General features: G+C 39.3%; 1 protein-coding gene across 21 annotated transcripts in view; it reads left to right on the top strand.

The window, feature by feature from the left end:
- The window catches only part of DOCK10 (dedicator of cytokinesis 10), a 145,272-nt gene that overhangs the window by 98,692 nt on the left and 27,412 nt on the right, over positions 1–19,168 (top strand). For 18 of the 21 annotated variants that reach the window (XM_086844817.1, XM_086844830.1, XM_086844827.1 and 15 more), the window contains 16 exons: positions 181–246; positions 1,087–1,179; positions 2,941–3,064; positions 3,213–3,334; positions 3,984–4,070; positions 4,616–4,708; positions 5,635–5,753; positions 8,464–8,533; positions 11,463–11,576; positions 12,648–12,719; positions 13,116–13,262; positions 14,317–14,400; positions 17,053–17,149; positions 17,706–17,750; positions 18,211–18,386; positions 18,510–18,626. In XM_086844817.1, the coding sequence (XP_086700943.1) occupies positions 181–246; positions 1,087–1,179; positions 2,941–3,064; positions 3,213–3,334; positions 3,984–4,070; positions 4,616–4,708; positions 5,635–5,753; positions 8,464–8,533; positions 11,463–11,576; positions 12,648–12,719; positions 13,116–13,262; positions 14,317–14,400; positions 17,053–17,149; positions 17,706–17,750; positions 18,211–18,386; positions 18,510–18,626 (1,626 nt within the window). The remainder of the gene's footprint in view (positions 1–180; positions 247–1,086; positions 1,180–2,940; positions 3,065–3,212; positions 3,335–3,983; positions 4,071–4,615; positions 4,709–5,634; positions 5,754–8,463; positions 8,534–11,462; positions 11,577–12,647; positions 12,720–13,115; positions 13,263–14,316; positions 14,401–17,052; positions 17,150–17,705; positions 17,751–18,210; positions 18,387–18,509; positions 18,627–19,168) is intronic. The other 3 variants (XM_086844826.1, XM_086844820.1, XM_086844818.1) reach the window with 1 other exon arrangement.

The following is a 19,168-nucleotide window of genomic DNA, read 5'->3' as shown; positions in this document are numbered from 1 at the left end:
TTTGCATATTTCTAGGAAATTTTATTTCTGGTGAGACTTACAGGCATTTATAAATATTGATATAGCATCTGTGTGTTTCTCTTGGATTCTGAAAAGGCCTTATTCCAGCTCTGTAGTTTACCTGAGTTTTTATGGGTACCCATTTCTGATCTCAGCTTTAATATGCTCCTGTCTCTCCAGGCTCGGAATATAACAGTGTGCATTGAGTTCAAAAGCTCTGATGAAGAAGGAGCAAAACCACTCAAGGTGAGCTGCAAGAGGAGCATATTCAGAGGGTGCTGTTTCTGAGGACACTACTTGGAAAATCCAGGAATAAGGATGATACTGAACCAGAACAATTCAAGAATGGATGTTGTCATACATCCCTCTAATATTGCTCTGTGGTTCTGTTAGATCCCAGCAGGTCACAGTGATTCCATTTTGCAGTTCTGACTGGTGGAGGAAAAGGAGATAATATTAGAGAATGGAACCACGTTATACAGTGCAGCTTGCTTTTTCTACAATTTATCACTTATCCTACATTTCTCATTGTGCTCAGGAGACTTGATTGAAAAGGGTGAGGCACAAAATTAGAAGGACCTGAGACTTAATTCTTAACTTTGCCATTGCCCAAGGGCTGTTGCATAGTCTGACTGTGGTCTAGTTTTCCCAGCAATAAATAAAACTGCCATTACTCAGTAATCAAGAGCGCCCAGACAGGACCCTGCCAGAAAAGAGATTAACAGCTTTTGTAACATTGGAAAGTCAGTAGAAGCACTGTATTGTGTATTGAACTGCATAAAAGTGAAATAGATTTTGTAAAGCTTTTTGCAGAAAACTCTCAAATTGATAACAGCAAGGGAAAAGTCTAAGTCTGCATTGCTTAATTGAGCAAAGGGTAATTTTCACAGAATCAATGGACTTTTACTGGAAGTGTGTATAAAAAAATCCAGGTTTGAACACTTAAAACATTTCTTTTAATATTTGATAAAGTAATGATAAATTTTTCATGATAATTGTTTTAAATGTACATACATATTAGATATAACAATACTAGTATCTTTAGCAGAATTTCCCAATGTAATGAAAACATGTTACTTTTATCAGTGTATTTATGGGAAGCCAGGTGGACCCTTATTTACAACCTCTGCCTACACTGCTGTGCTACATCATTCCCAGAATCCTGATTTCTATGATGAGGTCAGTCTGCTTTTTTTTTCATTAAATGTCTGCCAATCCCACATGTTTGCCAATGAGACAGAAAAATATCTGTACAGAACGCTTCTGTTGCCATTGCTTGTGTATCTGGAAGGGCTGTGCTGTGTGGACTGACATGCAGTCTCACGTTTGGTTTTCTCTTCTTAAATCAACTCAGTGCATCCTTCCTTTTGTAAGATGTTCTAAGTGCAGTTAAGATGCTGTAGAATTAATTAGGAACAGTGGAGCTCTCTAAAATGCATGTCTGGATTACATTAAGGGTCCAGCTGCATCTCTGAATTTAATGGAAACAGTAAACATCATGATGAAGTGTGGAGCCAAGTGTCAGAACAAATCCCCCTCTGACATATAAGATTTGCATTGGGGCATTTTTGTTGATCCAGTGGTCTGAACAGAATGTACAGTGATGTGTGGTGGCTGCAGCAAGTCCTTTAGCTGCTGCTTTTGGGGATGCAGCTCTAGAGTAGTTCATGTGGTGGCCTTTGCCAAATGTTACTCACACGTGCATCTCTATGTTTCACCAACACCAAGTGTTGATTCCCCAGGCTTCCTGCAGGTGAACTTAATTTCATCCTATCAGTGGCTGGTGTGTTTGATGGCTTGTGAATGTCAAGTGTCTGTTCTGGATTTTCCAAACTGTTCTCATAGTCAGTAAAATTTCCTTTTTCATTAAAGTTTAGTTTGATAAAATTGCTGAGGCAAGATCAGCAGATAATGTACAGCTACATGTGAAGCATCAGTTTTAAGATTCCTGTTTAGGAACTGAGGTGGAACTTAAAGCATTACATTTTCAGATATTTTGAACTCCTTGCTAATCCTTTACAAGATGTGTTTTGGGGTTTAACACATCTCAAAGTGATGCTTGCGAGCCACTTGGTTTGGGGAGATTGCTTTCAACCTGAATGAGGGGCTGAATTCAGATGTGAATAGCCAATTTGGCTGGAAGAGGTGTGCACCTGTCCTAAATGTCCCTAGTAAAGAGGATGCAGAATTTAAAAGAACGTAAGATATAAAAAAGAAAGTTGTCTGCCCATTTTATATCTGTGTTTATGGTATCAGGTTCTTACCCATAAGTTGATTTAACCCTGGAAGCATTTATCAATGATTTCTAACCCTTACTTTAGCATAGGATTAGCTTGAATAAATTTCATCACAGCTCATAAGAGCAAAAGGTCATTTTTATTTGTTCTCATGGTAACATGCTCTGATTAGTTTGTATGTTTATTCCAGTAGACTAATAATATCTGAAAACCAGTATGTAGGATTTCATGGATGGCATGAAATTATAAATAAAAGTTTATTTTCATTTCAGCATTTATTACTTGGTCTTTGCCATAAAATTATGATGAAGCAGTAGCAGAGATGTCATTTTAGTTTTAGTGTAGTTTGGTCATCCTGAAAATATGAGCTGTCTATTTATGGCTGCTAAAGTGCAGGTGATCATGTCTAAGCAGAGTCCACCACTTTTTAGTTCTGTCCTCTTTCATCGTATGTTCTTTCATCATTAATGAAAATATTCCTCCACAAGACAAAGTGGAAAAAAGCTGTTTTAGGTAAAAGTGATAGATGATCATCATAAACAGTCCTTAAAAGAGCATTTCTTACCATGAGGCAAACATTACCCAAGAGAGGCAGGCTACACTTAGACCTGTGTGTAGAGAGATGTCACTCATTTAGCCCATCTCTGATGCCTGGTTTGATTGATTTTTAAACTAAAGTGAGGTGTAACATTTTACATTTCAGGTGAAAATTGAACTTCCCACTCAACTCCATAAGAAACACCACATTCTGTTTTCATTTTATCATGTCACCTGTGACATAAATGCAAAAGCTAATGCCAAAAAGAAAGAGGCTCTGGAAACACCAGGTACCTGTAGTAGAATTACTTTCAATTATAAATTTACATTATGTACATTCAAATAAGGATTGCAAAGTTTTTGGCTGGATGTTATTGTCTTCCTTTAAACTTTAGAAGCTTGTTTTTCCAAAGAGTGCCATTTATTTGTTGTGCACAGTGGGGTTTGCCTGGCTCCCTTTGTTGAAAGACGCCCAGTTGGCTTCCCAGGAGCACCACGTGCCAGTGGCCAGCAGCCTGCCCCCCAACTACCTGAGCCTTCAGGAGCCAGCCAGCACAAAGGTATTCATTCACTCACACCTCCATGCTACTCAAATGGCATAGAACATTCATTTGCAGGTGTTTTTCATGAGATCAGATTTCTATTTGCATTTGCTGGGGAGTAAATGTTAACTACTAATATTCACTTGCTTATCACTGCCTATAGGAACTAATATATGCAGCACTGAACTGAGTGTCCTATGTTGCATATTCACAGGTGTATATGGAAAAAGTGTATTTTATGTATTCTACAGTGTTATAACTCCTCAAAGTGTGAATCAGAATGGTCAAAAAGAACTCTTTTCACAAACTCAGGCCATATGACATTCGTTCTCCAGCTGATGTGATCCACAGTCATGATTCATTCTCCAGTTTTGTGATGTGATATCATATTTTCCTGCTGATCCAGTCCAGCTTGGATTATTTCTGCCTCCTTGTGTTTGTTTTGCTATTGTCATGAGGACAGGGTGGGGCAGGATCTGGTCCCTTGAAGGGCAGCATTGGTGTTGTGCTGAAAAGTAGGTTTGTGCTGCAGTGATGGTGTTTGAAAGCACAGCAGCCAGTGCAGTTCATGCACTCAAGTGCAAAGCTCTGCACTGAAAATTTGATGCAAGCTTGAATAAGTAGGAAATAGGTGGAACATTTTTTATTTGTTTGTTTGTTTTAACAGCAGATTGGCAGTGATATAAAATGGGTAGACAGTGGGAAACCACTTTTCAAAGTCTCTACTTTCGTTGTATCAACAGTTAATACTCAGGTAAGCCAACATTCCTCTCAGCTCTGTGACCTGCTTGTACACAAAAAGTCAGAGAATGTCTGAAAGGGGTTTTAAAATCGTGCATGAATTTGTTTCTATAACACTTAAAGATTATTTCAATGCAGAAGAGCAAGATGCCAGTGATGGAATACATACTTTAGGGATACACAATTCAAGGAAAAATAAAAATAGTTTAAAATAATACCAATAGAAAAATTTTAGAATATCAGTTTAAACAGCAAGAAAATAATTTATAAGCACGAGGAGGAAAATAAAAATCTGGCCTTTGAAACCCCTCAAGTTATGAGGAAAAAAATTAATCACTCAGGGCAGTGAAAAAGCATTTGTCAAAGCACCTAGAATTTAGCAAGCTGTGCTGGCCAAAGGGTTGGACTCAATAAATTGATTTTCTTTCTGTGACTCCAGTAGGAGATGGTGGGGACCAAGTGTGTTCATGGGTGTCACTGGTGATTGCTGTAACCAATTTCTGGCACTAAATTCTAATCATCTATAATATACATTAATGGGATTATTTCCTATTTTAGGATCCATACCTGAATAACTTTTTCCATCAGTGCCAGGAAAGGGAAAAGGATCTGTCTCAGACTCCTACCTCAAACTTTATCAGTTCTTGTAAGGTAAAGTAACCTGCAACACAATCTGAACTATACAACTGTATTTAGGGTTTCTCTCAGCTCATCCCCCACCATAGCACAGGTTTACCAGGAGGCAGAGGGTCTGTGACAGCTCCAGTCAGATGGACTCGATGTGACAGATGCACTGCTGGTCACCAGCTGCCTCCCATCCCTTCTCATCCAGAGCAGGGCTGCATCTGCCCCAGCAGCTCTGCTAATCCAGCCCGTGCCCAGGCTCAGATCCCATTAGGGGATAAGGGAATGTTGCTCCAGTAATGTCTGGGGCAGGGAGCTGTGACCTATAGAGCTGCAGTATTCCTGATAATCCTCTCTTGCCTTAAATAACTTCTGTTCTTACCTCCTCTAAAAACCTGGATGCTGTTCAAAGGGCTGCTCAGGGTGTTTGGTGTGTATAAATCAAGGGTGCTTGTTGCCTGTCAAGTTCTGAAACCAGAAAGAACATCTACAAAGATGAGGCAAGAGCTGCATTAAATGTGTCTGTATTCAGTAGAGGTCAAAAACTGTGAGAAGGGAGGAGAATGACAAGCAAATTAGAAGAGCAGCCGGTAAATGTAAAGCCCTAATTCTTTATCTGTTCCTGAGTGCTGAAATCCAGAGCTCTTGCTGTGCTCTAGGCTTGTGGAGCATTACCAGACAGATAAGCAAGAAAACTGAAGGCCAATGTGACTCTGTTCCATCTCTGAACTGACTGAAACATCATACATATGGCATTTATTATATTTCCTTTTACCACTCTGTAAAATCCAGCAGGTGTTTGGGGGTTTAAATGTCACCACCATGTAGGTGCTTTCCCCTTTTCCTTCACTGGTGATGTTTTCCTGTATGAATGTACCTGAATGTACTGCATGGCACCTGTCAGCTTCCATTGCTTGTATTGAAAGTCTCTCACTTTCTTACCTCCCTTACAGAATTTGTTGAGGATTGAGAAGATCCATGTGATTATGAATTTTCTTCCTGTAGTCCTGAACCAACTCTTCTGGGTTTTGGTGCAGAACAGTGACGATGAAGTTACAACAGCTGTGACCAGGTACCTGGATAACTCCTGTGTGATGTGCAGAACTCACTCAGGAGCACAAATGCAGGTGTTAGTCCAGTTATAGCTGCTCCATGACATTTAGACTTCAGCAGGGGAGAATGCTTCTTCCCCCTAGCACTGGGCTCTGCAAATAACACATGGAAGAGTGTTGGTATCATGGGGCTGGAAATCACTGACCATGGTGGACATGTCTGTCTGTCCTGAGACAATCCTAGGGAAAGCTAAGTGCAGCTAAACTTTTCCTGACAAAGCTGGGTTTCAACTTTGGTTTATGTTTTTGTGTTTCTGTTTTTTATGTTTTGTTTCTGAGGATGTGGAGTTCAGCACAGGAAGAGCTCATCATCTTGCTGCATTCAGTGCAAACAACCAGGTCACACCGTGCAGGGGCATATTTTAATTAGAATATATCAGCAATAACTGAAAAGCAATAGAAGCATTTTCCAGAGAGCAGGCAAACAACTGCAATGATTTGCTGAGTCTCTCACCCCTTGCATAATGAAATTGTCTTTATTGATGCTTTTAATCAGGGCAGCAGGAAAAAAAATACTGGTGAGATTATTATTATTGGTCTCTGCAGGAGGGCAGAAAGTTGTGCTGCATTTACTTGTGGCCATAGTGATGTTTTTGTTGTACTTCTTCCAGCAGCTAAACATGGGGACTAGAATACTACTAGTAGGAAAAAATTACAACTGTCCTCTGCAAGCCTGTTAGACTGATCTGCTGTCAGTATTTTTTTTTCCTTACAGAGATTGTGCTTCAGAATTCGTTCCTGAAGAACAAGTACTTAGGGAAACTTAAAGGAACAAGGAAGCAGAGTTCCCCATCTTGGCCTTGGAGAGTTAGAGTTTCAGTATGCTTTATCAAAGGATTGTAGCATTTTTCAGGGCAAAGTCCAGTTTTACCACAGCTAGGTACTGGGATTAAAAGATCCTTTCCTCATCAGTGTGTGTGATTTTATCACTGCACACCATTTTTAAAGAGGAAGAGGCCAGCAGACCTTTGTTGGGGACACCTTGGTGGTCAGCACATCAACTGATGTTAGGTCTAGAGAAAATGATGAATTGTGTCCCAGGGTAGAATTCAGCATGAGTTAACTGACTGGAAAAATGCTGTAGAAGAAGCAGCTGTTTAAAATAGTTTTAATGATTAGGTAGAAAAATGGAAGGATGTTGGTTTTTTTTTTTCCATGCTTCAAATTTTGACTGTACACACACCTGGCCCAAAAAAAAACCCAAACAAAAAAAACCAAAAAAAAAACAACAACAAAAAAAGGGAATACAAGAAGGATTCTCAGTGTTTTTCTTGCATATGAGGCATCTTGTCTTTTGTGCTGGCAGAGCTGATGCCAGTGGGAATATGCATGTCTGCTGTGTGTGTCATTCATTGACGTGTCCTATATATATACACTGTGAATAGCTTGAAGCAGCTTGTGTTGAACTTACTAAAAGCAACAACAACAGAATGGGAGCATGGGTTGGCTTATGTGTTGTGAAGAAAACATTATTCCTTTTATATCCATGGTTATTTACTTGTCCAGGGGCCCAGTCATGCCATCATTTCTCTGTCACATTTTTGCCAGAACTCATTTCAGTTTCAAATCATAATGAAGGTTAAAAGATCAGAACTGGCTTAGCTAATTCTGTCACAGCTTTTGTGTTTTGCTGCAAATTTTACTTCTCCTACTAACAGCAAGAAATGAGATCAATTTAAAATACTTAAAGGACTTAGAAAGCTTTTTAATCCAATGATAAGAATTGCCAGAAGTCACTCAAATCACCAAGCTAGTTAAAAGGAGTACTGGTATGTGGACCACAGTCAGGCGTATTATTAATCTATTTTAGTCATACTGTTACTATGCCTGTCCCTGAATTCTTTAACATAAAAATAAGATTACAAAATAGCAGAGTCTTTTCTATATTAAGTATCCTGAAAAAATGAGCAGGCTGATCTCAAACAAAGATGGTCCACCTACAAATTGAAGAGAAAACTTTGCTGCAATTCTCAGCTTCACACAGTTAAATTCTCAGTTTCCTGCTGTTTGTAGGAGCTGAGGTTTTACAGTGAGTGCTGGTGTGATCCTGGCAATTTTCTTCCCTGTTGCTGATCCCTGAGCTTGCCCATGGTCCCTCTGAGTGCCCAGCCAGTCCCTGCTGTGCAGTACTGAGGGTGCTGTGCTGGGGCTGAGTGAAGGGTGTGAGCAGACACGACTGCAGAGGGACTGCTTGGGCTGCAGACCAGCCTTGTGCTGCTCTTTGATGAGTTGTGCCAGCATAAGCAAAGTATCAGGTAATTTGCATAATTACAAAGAACTGAGAGAGCTTAGCAAGTAGCATTCCTGGAGAAAGGTGCTCTGTCTGTTTCAGTAAAGTATTCTAATTTTTGTTATCCCTAAGTATCCAAGGCCTGCATAAAGTTCAGTTAGTTAATATTTCCTCTTGTTATGGTTACAGTACAGTTACTATCCTTAACACTGGGTACAATGTTAAGAAAATGCATATGTAACAGCACAATCCAAACAAGTGGAAAGCCCAAGAAATGACAGGCTTTTCCCACTGGACAGATTTTGCACGTTATTCATCATTTGGATCACATCTCTCATGCACTGTTTACAAGAGCTTACAAGAACAGGACAGTGTATCAGGTAGACATTCTCTGCCTTATGACACGAAATAGATCCAAGTTTTGTTCTTTTATCTTGCAGAGTACTTACCAACATTGTTGCCAAGTGCCATGAAGAACAACTAGATAACTGCATCAATTCTTACGTGAAGGTATGGCCGGTATTGGAATGCTAATATTTGTGGAGAGATGGATTGGGCTTGGTGGTTTTGTGGGATTTGTTCCTGTTTACTCTTAGTTGTACTTGTTTGTAGCTTTTTCTGCATTTGCATGATAACTTTCTGCCACTGAGAGATCCTGATTAAGAAATTTTAAAACTCTTCTGTTGAGGACAAGCAGCTGCTCAGGTCTCTGCTACTGCAGCTTTGTTTTTTCATAGAAGTTGAGCAAGCACAGGAGGGAGAAGCCACAATGCATTCAGCTGATGTCTAGAACTTATATTTTAGAACCAAAACCTGGTGCAAATGTACTACCACTGAGCTTTTAGGAGTGTAGGGTTAGTGTCAGTCTTTGTGAAATGATGCTAAACTGAGAATTTCCCACTGTGCAGGGTTTGAGAGAAGGGAAGGGGGAGATAACGTAAAAGCTTGTGAAACTTCAACTGGATGGATACCAGTGAGAGACATTTGATGCTGCTTTCAATCTGCAGCACTCCTCTTGACTGTGATGAGATTTATCACTATAAAATATCTGGCCATCTCTGTTATACAGGTACAGGGTTGCCCTCCCTTTGAATCCCTTTCCTGTCAGTCCCTTGAAAAGGATCCACAAGTAGCAATTTTTATGAACTAAGTACTTCTGGGTGCTACTCGTGGTTGCCAGATGGCTTCATGTCTCTTAGGAAGCTGTAGCTTTGTAACTAAACATTTGATTAAAAAATCACTATTTTAGTCTCAAGATCCCTTGTTTTTGCTTGTGCTGTTCTACATAAATTCTTTTCTTATCTGTGGAATTCAGATTCTGTGACTTTTCCCTATTTCTTCAGCCTTTTTTGATTCTTTAAATCCATTAAATGAGTACAAATAATACTTTTGGCCAGCAGCTATCTCATCATCAATACACTTGGGCAACAGCTTGATAAGCTGAGAGTTTTATGAAGCAGTGGTTTTAATCAGAAGCACAAATTAACTGCAGCTACTGGCATGGACAGAAGCATCCATAGACAAGTGAGCCCCATTAAGGCTGTTTCACTTGTTATTCCCTTCCCTTGCCTTTGTTGTTTACCCTCTCTTTTAATTGCAGTGGAGAGGGATGGTAATTTTTGTTCTACTCATGCTTGATGAATCAGTAGAGACAAAGTTGTAATATCTTTGAGTGTTGTCTTTGCTGACCTATCTGTGTATTTCAAAGAGCAGAATAGAGGAGAATTGAAGGTTATTCAAAGAGTTGAAGGAGATTTTGCCATCACTTTGTCTCTTGTCTTGCTCTGGTCAGTGGTGACAGAGCTAATGGAGATCATGATAGCAATGAGAGATCCCCCACAGTCATGGAAAGAACCTGTGAGAGACAGACAATTGTGTGGAGTGCTGTCTGTAATGACATCCTGCTTCACTGTGCAACAAGTAGCTCTTATAAAGTATATTTCATTTGTGGATGATGAGTAGTATTTGTGACATAAGCCTGGAGGGAGGTGTTTCACTTTAGGAATAAAGTGAAAGCAGAAACATTCCTGATAAACTGGAGACTTCAGCATGTTCATGGGTAGATATATGAAAACATGATGGGAGTTAGACTGCTAAATGGGAAAACATTTTAATTTCAGTGTTGACAACTGTTGATTGATATTTGCATGGCATGGATTTACTTTCCTACTTTATGAGTGTGTGTGTTTAGAGGTCATGCACCTCAGCCTCTGAGTAGTTCAGTTTCAGTCTCGAGTACCCAAATTTAAGCACAGAAGAATTCTGGTGAGGTCCAGCAGAGCTCTTCAGGCTCCAAAATAAATAACCTATGTAGCATGCTATTTAATTTACTATGTAGTAGTAAATTAAATGGGTATTAAAACCTCTTCTACTCAATAACTTTTCAAAATTGCAGTAGATATCTACTACATGCCAGCTAATAATCCTTGAAACTACAGGTGATCATTAAGTCACACCATAAGTCCATTTGGTCTGTTTCCTCATTTCCAGCAGCAGTCAAAACCCACTAGCTGGTAATCTCTTTGTTTTCCATCTGTAAGGAAACAAATACCTACTTTACAAATGTTGTTTTGGGAATAAGTAAGTAGAGAATTGTGACTCACAATGCAGCAATAATATGAAATTACACTGACTTAAATAACTGGACCCAGAAGTGCCAAACTGCACAGGGAGAAGCTTATGGCATCTGCTGTGGAAACAAAGCTGAATATTAATAATCTGTTTTCAAGATATATTTGTTTCTTTTGCCAGCCTGGTGATATTGAAAAGATTTTTGATCCCAACTGATGCCCTGTCAGAGCTCCTGCTGTAGGGAAGGTACAGTGGTACCAAATTGTTAGCTTAAATTTTTGAATATTCATAGTGGGTTTATGAATTCCTAGCAGCTTGGTAGGTGAATTCCTCCCCTGAGGGCTCAGTGTCTGCAAGTTTTGCCCGTCAGTCAGCTGCAGTGGGTGCTCCACACCTTTCAGGATGAAGAGTTCTTACCAGCTCTGAGTAGCTGTTGCCACAGGAAGGAAGGAGCAGGTGAAAGGTGACCTGGACTAGGTGGGTGGAAAGCCCTCCACACTTCCTCTGCTTGTTTTTTCTTTTCTTCCCAGGTGAAATGGCTTGAAAGGCAGTTTGGAAGTGTCAGGATCCTGTCATCTATTGAAAAGTATATCATAGCACTGATTTTAAGCAGAATTTCCTCTTGATTCCCATTAATCTGAAATCAACAGGAGGCTGTGTTTAAAACTGAGGTTTTGTAGGGGAGCAGTGTTGTGTCATTACTGCCAGGGAAATTAAATTTTATGTGGATGGATTTTTCAGTCAAGATCTTTTGGCAACGAAGACTGTCAGCTGTTAGTGGTACACAAATAATTTATCGTCTCCTACTGGTGCTTTTTTGTATTTGTTTTAATGCACATTTTGAAAATTTTGATTTTTCTTTCTTCAGTACGTGTTCAGGACCAAGTCATTTGATGAAAGAACTGTCCATGAGGAGCTGTCCAAGAGCATGACTGGTCTGCTGAAGTCAAATGAACAAGTAACAGTGAAACAGGTTTTAAAGGTGAATGATAGCTTGAATTAGCAAATTTGTAGTTGTACTACTGGTTTTCTACCTGAAACTCACTTATCTCTTTCTCCTTTTCCTTTTCCCTGTATGACCCTTGTGCAAATCACATCCTGCAGTGATTCAACACACAGAATTAGCAGAGCTGCTGCAGGTTCTCAGCATAACACATACCTCAAGATGTTGTGGTTTGCATAATAAAATTCCTCGTGTCTATAATAGCTCAGTCAGAACCTGAGACCCAGTTCTTACACAGTATGATGTGGGCAATTACTTTTAGGATACTCTGTTTTAATTTTTAAGTCAGAAGATGCAGGGAAAATATTGATCTGTATGAAATTCATACATCTGCAAGGTCCAGCCCTGAGCCTCTGGGTTATGGTACAAGAGCTGCCCAGTCCAGCCCAGGACTTCCCAGAGGCAAAAATGTGTTCACCTGCTTAAAATGAGCCAGTTCTGATTTTCTTTATTGAGCTATTAGTGAAAAACAGTCTGAAAAAAGCAGAAAACCTGCAGAAATCCTGAGCCACAAAAAAAGTGCTTGTGGTTTGGTTTGGTGTGGGGTGGTTTGGGTTTTTTTTCAATGTATAAGCTATTGGAGAGGATTTGCTTTACTTCTTGAGATATTAATCTGTATCGTATCTTTTCATATTTTTAATGGTATTTGAAGAACCACTCTGTTCAAGTACCATCTTATTCTGTGCCAAATTACCCATCTGATGGAACTCACAAGCAGGTTATTCTCTGAGGTTCTCTGCATCACACCTTCCTGCCAGTTCCCTGCAAGCAAACCATGAAGACGGTGCTCTGGAGGAATGGAAAGTTTGTAGGGGTGGTGCTTGGAGGCTCCTAATTGCAAAAAACCACAGTGACAAAATGCCTGAGGGGGCCTCAACTCTCTTAAGAACATGATCCAGTGTTACTCAAATACATGGCACTTAGATTTTTTTAATTGATTTGTCACATAGTGTTTAACATGGTGTAATCTATCTGTAAGGAATGGTAATGCATCAAAAGGTGCTTATCTGGTAACCATTATTCACTCACTCTTTTCCTTCTTTTAAACAGCATTCCTGGTTCTTCTTTGCAGTCATCTTAAAATCAATGGCTCAGCACTTGGTTGATACAAATAAAACAAAGGTAAGTTTATACACAGAATCACTTAGGGAAAATATAAAATGCAGAATCCTAGCAAATACACTTGAATATACTTCACCTCTTTACTGGCCAATAAAATAAATCCTGTGATACTTGGTAAAATATTTGGTTGACCTACAAAACATTAAATTACCAGCTAGGCTCAAACTTGTTCTTGATTGTACAAAGACAGATTGAGGATAGTTTGAGGATATATTTCCCACTTTGATATGGACCAGATTCTTCTCTTTGGGGTTTGTAATCAGAATTGATCTATGGATATCTAGGAATATTTTTCTTCTATGTTGAATGGCCTGTGGTTATTGTCTTTATTCTTGGCCTGAATGTTTGATGTGCAACATCATTCACTCTTAAGTTGATGGTCTATTCCCTGCTTAGGTTTCCCGAACTCAGAGGTTTCCAGAATCATTTCAAGCTGAGCTGGACACACTTGTGATGGTTTTAGCAGACCATGTTGTTTGGAAGTACAAAGATGCTCTTGAGGAAACCAGGAATGCAAACTACAGCACTGCCAAATTTCTCAAGGTGAGGTGTTTTGTTATTACAGCATATACACTTATTTCCCCATACTTAATACAATCCCCAGACTAGTCTAGTCTAGTCAAAGGGAGTAAAACCAATTCTGAGTGGATGATGGCTCAATTTCCAAATTCATCGGTAACTGATTGTTCGGTTTTCTATGGCCTTTGGTCTTTGAGGATACAAAAATTTCATGTAAATCTGCTCTAATGGAATTGTAATTCATTTCTCTCTATGCTCTTAATGAGCTAAAGTTTTCAAGTTTTGCAGATTCTTACATTATATTCAAATGGGTAAAACATTTGGTAAGGAATGTGACTTCAGTTAGACTTGAGCTGATACTCTTCTTTCAAATTCTGTAATTCTGAATGACTGTGGATACATTAATTGTTCCTAATCAAGGAATCTTGTTTGAATGTGTGTAGCAGAAGCTTTCTAGTTTTGCAGAGTTCAGGAACCACAGAGAAGGAGGGAATTCAGGATTGCATTCTCTACTCTGTAGGCTGACTCTGCAAGGGAAACATGTCAGTAACTGCAGAACCAAGGCCCTCAAACCCTTCATGCTTTCTGTCAAAATTTAGCCCCAGCAGTCAGGAAGAGCTGTGTTCTCACCATGAAGCAGTGCAGTGTCACACTGTGTCCCAGAGAGAGAACTAGCTTAGACAGTGAGCATTGTGGCTGGATTGTTCCTCACCAGTCCTGCCCTGTCCCTGGGGGAGATGCTCAGTTCAGCTCCCATCACCTGCCAGCTCCAGGGGTGGATGCAGTGCTGCCATACAGGAGTGACTGCCATTAGAGAAGCTTTCTTGGGTGTACACTGTGGTGGTTACTTTAGGCTGCAGACACAGTGAAAATGAAAAGTTTGAATTAATTCATTATTACTGAAAATAAACATAAAAATCAAGGGAGATTCACCAAGTCCCTGATGTTCCTTGACCTGCCTAAGACTTACCTGTGCACATGATCCCAGTGTACAGGTGACACAAAGTGATCAGGTAACTGAGGCCATATAATGGAGTTTTTTTCCTATAAATATTATTCTTTTTTCCCTCTTTCTTAGCGCTGTTTTACATTTATGGATCGTGGATTTGTGTTCAGGATGGTCAACAACTATATAAGTATGTTTGGAGCTGGAGATAGCAAGGTATGGCTCTCATTTATTTGTTTGTGTCTGGTTTTTTCTATACTGGCTGACTAGCAGAATATTTTTTATATTGAAACTATGATTCCATGACTTCACCATGCTCAGAACTCAAGTCAATGAAAACATTTAGGGTAAATATGGATTAAAACTTCCTGGGTTTAATCCATGTGCCCCCTTCTCTAGGAGTAAATAGCCATGTTCAAACAACTATTCACTGAGACCTGCAAGAGCAGATTCTGCAGACTGCTCAGACCAAAGAATCCAAAAGACTGGATTTAAGCTTTAATTCTTTGAAAGTTCACTTGTCTATAAATATCATCAGCAATTGGCAGTAATTTTCTTTGAGGAGAAGTAAGAACATATGAAAATATTGTTATTGTGTAAACTCAAGTGAGACTGTAACATCTTTACTTTGTGTGAATGCCATGCTCTTACCTCATTGATGATGCAAGAAGGCAAATCTGCTCCAAATTAGTTTGTGCTGGCTATGAGGAAAATTCCATGCAGCCTGAATTTTTTCTATAATACCTGCAATAGTCACTGATATAGTTTGAACAATAAATTTTAAACAGCAAGAGGTCCCCAAATTATTCAGCATGACTCCTTTGCTCTTCATCCAGCAGGATGAGTCACAGGCTTTTTCTCTTCCATGCCAGAGTTTATGAGCATATATATATATATATATATAGTAACGTAATGCAGTCAAGATATACATTTTGAATGATTCATCCTTCCCCAAAAAGCTCACAAAGCTTTTGTTCATTAACTTTTTATAATTCTTTACTGGTAATATATGCATTTGTAGCTAAAGAATGAGATTACTCCAGGTCTGCTTTGCTTTTTCCTAAAACCAACTTCATTCTGAACTCGAGTCTTTCACGTAATCTCTGGAACAGCTGTAGCATGGAGTCTCTGGTATTAATGTCATAGCCTGAAGTCTGTAATTCTGTAAATAATGTTATGCAATCTGAAAACTGTTTCCACATTTCAAACTTCCCTAAATACATTCAACCACAGAGACAGATGTTTAATTAAAAAAGCCCATTAATGGTCAGTGGAAAAGCCTGAGATTAATCAGTGTGCAGAGCAGTTCTTTGCACCTTCTTGGCAGTAAGTGTGTGAACATTGCCAGCATCCCTCCAGATCCATCTGCCAGCGTGTGTGGGAGCAGATTCACTGTGGAGTTGTGACAGATGTGCAGCTGGAGCAGGCTTTGTGGCACTTGGAAACAATAGTCACAAAATAAAATCAGAGATTTCTGACCTCAAGGAGAGAGAGGCCTTGCATCATTTTCATTTCAGTCCAATGCCTAAGCAAAAGTCTTCTAAATGTGCTGCAAGATTTCTTTTTGTGTGTTTTTTTCCTCTTTAACTGGATTATTTATGTATCAAAAAAAAAAGATACTTCATCTGACCTGTCTTTTCAGAAAATTTAACAGTGTATATTGTTGCCTGAATATTTTGTGGGTGTAGCAGTGCAGTTTGAATTTATTGTAAGTCTGGATGATGAAGCAACATAATTACTGTTCCACAGAAATATCCCTTATGGTATTCCATATTTTGACATTTAATTTTTTTTTTAGAAAAACATTTATTCAAAAGTTGAAATACCTCATTAGAAATCAGTTCATTGCTGTGCTCCCTCTAAATGTCACAGTTCCTCTTGGGAAACACATTTCAGATGCTTCACTTCTTTAGTTGCCATTAGCACGTCCAGTTAACGTCCTGTTTTCCTGAAGAGGTACTACAGTGCAATAAAATATTTTAGGGGAAAATTCCCTACCATCCCCTACTCAGTAGACTCAGAAAAGTGCATGTTCTAGGGATCCCAGCCTGATGGTGGCAGCAGAAATGCAATTCAATTTTAGTGCAAATTAAAATACTTTTGTAAGTGCTTTCTAGTGTTAGGGCATTCAGAGTAATCCAGCTGCTGAATGACTGAGGATGGCTGCTTTGACCACTGAGAACAATGAGATGAGACAATGGAAATAAAGATGTGTTGCTGGAAATGGTGCATTATCTTTATATCTCAATGTCACATCATTACAGAAAGAATGATAAATTCTTGAGGTAGGTGCAAGGCTCCAAAAATGGCTTATTTGAAGGGAGATATTAAAGAAATAATACCAAAACTATATGTTGCCCACATCCCTTGGGGGTAGAACTCATTGGCATCAACAAAGGCAGTTTTTGCTACTGTCAGTCCTTACTGTGTGTGACCTGTGTGGCTGAAACTTTATTTAAAAAAAGCAAACAAACATCATAATAACTATGATGGTTCAAAATTTCTGTGGACAGGAGAAGATGCTTGACTATAATGCAATGCTATAGAATATGTCATCAGAAGACCCAGTGTATCTTTAAGGATACAGTAAATATTTAGTTTGGATCAAGCTTAGGTTCATCACTACATATTCAATGAAAAATCACAGTTTAAAAATCCAAAAGGCTTGTTTGTCTGTGGCAAGTTCCTTTGATAACAGAGATGAAAACCACATGTTTATTGTTTGTGCATCTTGGTGTAACAAGCTCTAAATTTTTGTTGTTGAATGTGAGTGTGAAGTTTGAGGTAGAGATAAGTAGTAATGGAGCTCTGTCTCACCATTTTCCCTGTTTTAATGTGAACTGAACTGTTGCCTGTTGTGATTTTCAGACTTTACACCAGTTCAAATTTGACTTTCTTCAAGAAGTCTGTCACCATGAGCACTTTATCCCTCTGTGCCTGCCCATAAGGTCTTCAAACATTCCTGGTAAGACCCCTCTCAGGAGGATTTCTGTACAGAACTGATATGTTGGGAGGTTCAAAGAGCAGATAATAAATAACTCTCTCAAGAGCCATCAGGCTCAAAAGCCCCAAACAGCTTTTCAGGTGTGGTACTTAAGCAGTGTGATAAAAATAACTTAATTTCAGTATGCCTATAAATAAATGCAATTATCTGGCAGCTCAGTTAGGTGGTGGGAGGTGGAAGCTTTTCACTGGAAGTTTTACCTGGAATTTTTGTGATGACATTTACTAAATCAGTAAGGCTACTGCAGCAGCCTTGGGAAGTGGTGAACTAGGAAAGGATTTCAACAGGTACAGCAGGAATGGGGAGAAGCTCAAACAGTGGGCTCTTGTCTCCTTTTTACCTCAGTTTTCAGCATCAAAAAATGAATTCAGTTTTGACACTCAGCACTTTTTGTAACAGTAGAAAATGTTTAGTTCAAATTTGCATCAAATTTTTTGAAAAATGAGCAAATATATTTTTACAAATAATTTTAAAATGCATTTTTTTCCCCATTTTCTTACGTTTATGAAAAATGAAGACACTATGACGCCCTCAGAATCAGCACAGGAATATCGAACATCAGGTATGAGCAATGTGACTGCATAAGTGAACAGAATTTTACTTTGACCACTGCCACTTTTGGCATGCAGTGCATTGTGGCAAATCTTAGACAAAAGTTAATTTATCATTTTCAGAAGTGGAATTGCTCTCAACCTCTGTATTTTACAACTCTACTAGCTTAGAATATGGGAACAACAATTTGAACTTTGTGCCTCTAAGAAGCAATAGTCTAATGAGCTATATAAGTTGAGATTCTCATGTGGGAACATGTATATAAATCATCTTTTATTACTAAATAGTAAAAACTGCATGGTTTCAAGAGATAATATTAGATTAGTTCATTCTGAGAATTGGAGGAGGAGAATGAAGCAGTCAGACCAGGAAATCAAGGTCTGATTGAACATTTGGAAAATGAAAGGAGGGAGGGAGGATGTATGTCACCTATATATTAATTTAAACATCCTTGTCCATTCTATTCCAAGACATTCCAGAGTACACACTGACTAATGAATTTTGCCGTAAGCACTTCCTGATTGGAGTCCTGCTGCGAGAGGTTGGCTTTGCCTTGCAAGAAGACCAGGATATCAGGCACTTGGCTCTGGCTGTGCTTAAAAACCTGATGGCCAAGCATTCCTTTGATGATCGATACGCAGAGCCGGTAAAGAAACTGTTCTTTTTCATTTACTTGTTCATACAGTACCCAAACAGGCATGAAACTTCCTTAGCCACTGGCATGTATTTATTAGTTTCTTGAGGATTATCTTGTATCTTTTATTTTTAGGCAAAACAAGCACAAATAGCAAACCTGTATATGCCACTCTATGGAATGCTTTTGGACAATATGCCAAGGATTTACATGAAAGATATGTTCCTCTTCAATATCAATACTTCCAATCAGGTAATTCATGTGCTTTTTTCGGAGCACTGAAATGATCAAAGTGAGCCAGTCTGAGCCAGTGGGAAGAGGTCCAAGTTTATGCTGGTCACCAATCAGGTAGCAGAATAGTTCTGAAATTGCTGATATATTTGCATCTGCAAAGTTTAATTTGGAAGGTCCCAATTTGCGGAGAACCTGCAGAGCCCTGGGAGTCTGTACTGTCAAGGAACAGAATGGGGGTCTGGAACAGACCCAGGACACTGCTGTCCCAGGGCTGGAGGTTCAGGGTTAGAGATCTGGAGCCCCAGACAATGTGTCCAGTACCTCTGCCACAGGCTGGGGTCTGAGGACGTGTCCTCAGGCAGGAGGCTGGGACACAGTGATGCAAAGAAAACCTCCCACTGCCCACAGAGTCTTTGCAGGATTACTTTGTGTACCCAAAGATGGTACAACTGAGGGACCATGAGCTATACCAGGAATGCATACAAGTAACTGAAGGAGGGAAGTGGTACAGAAACATCATAAACAGCTTTACTGCCACAGAAAATGTCTGTATAAACTGC

This window comes from Cyanistes caeruleus, chromosome 10, assembly GCF_971803275.1.
Source record: "Cyanistes caeruleus chromosome 10, bCyaCae1.hap1.1, whole genome shotgun sequence".
NCBI lineage: Eukaryota > Metazoa > Chordata > Aves > Passeriformes > Paridae > Cyanistes > Cyanistes caeruleus.
The sequence above is the reverse complement of the archived record's forward strand: the minus strand, read 5'-3'. Positions and strand labels throughout refer to the sequence as shown.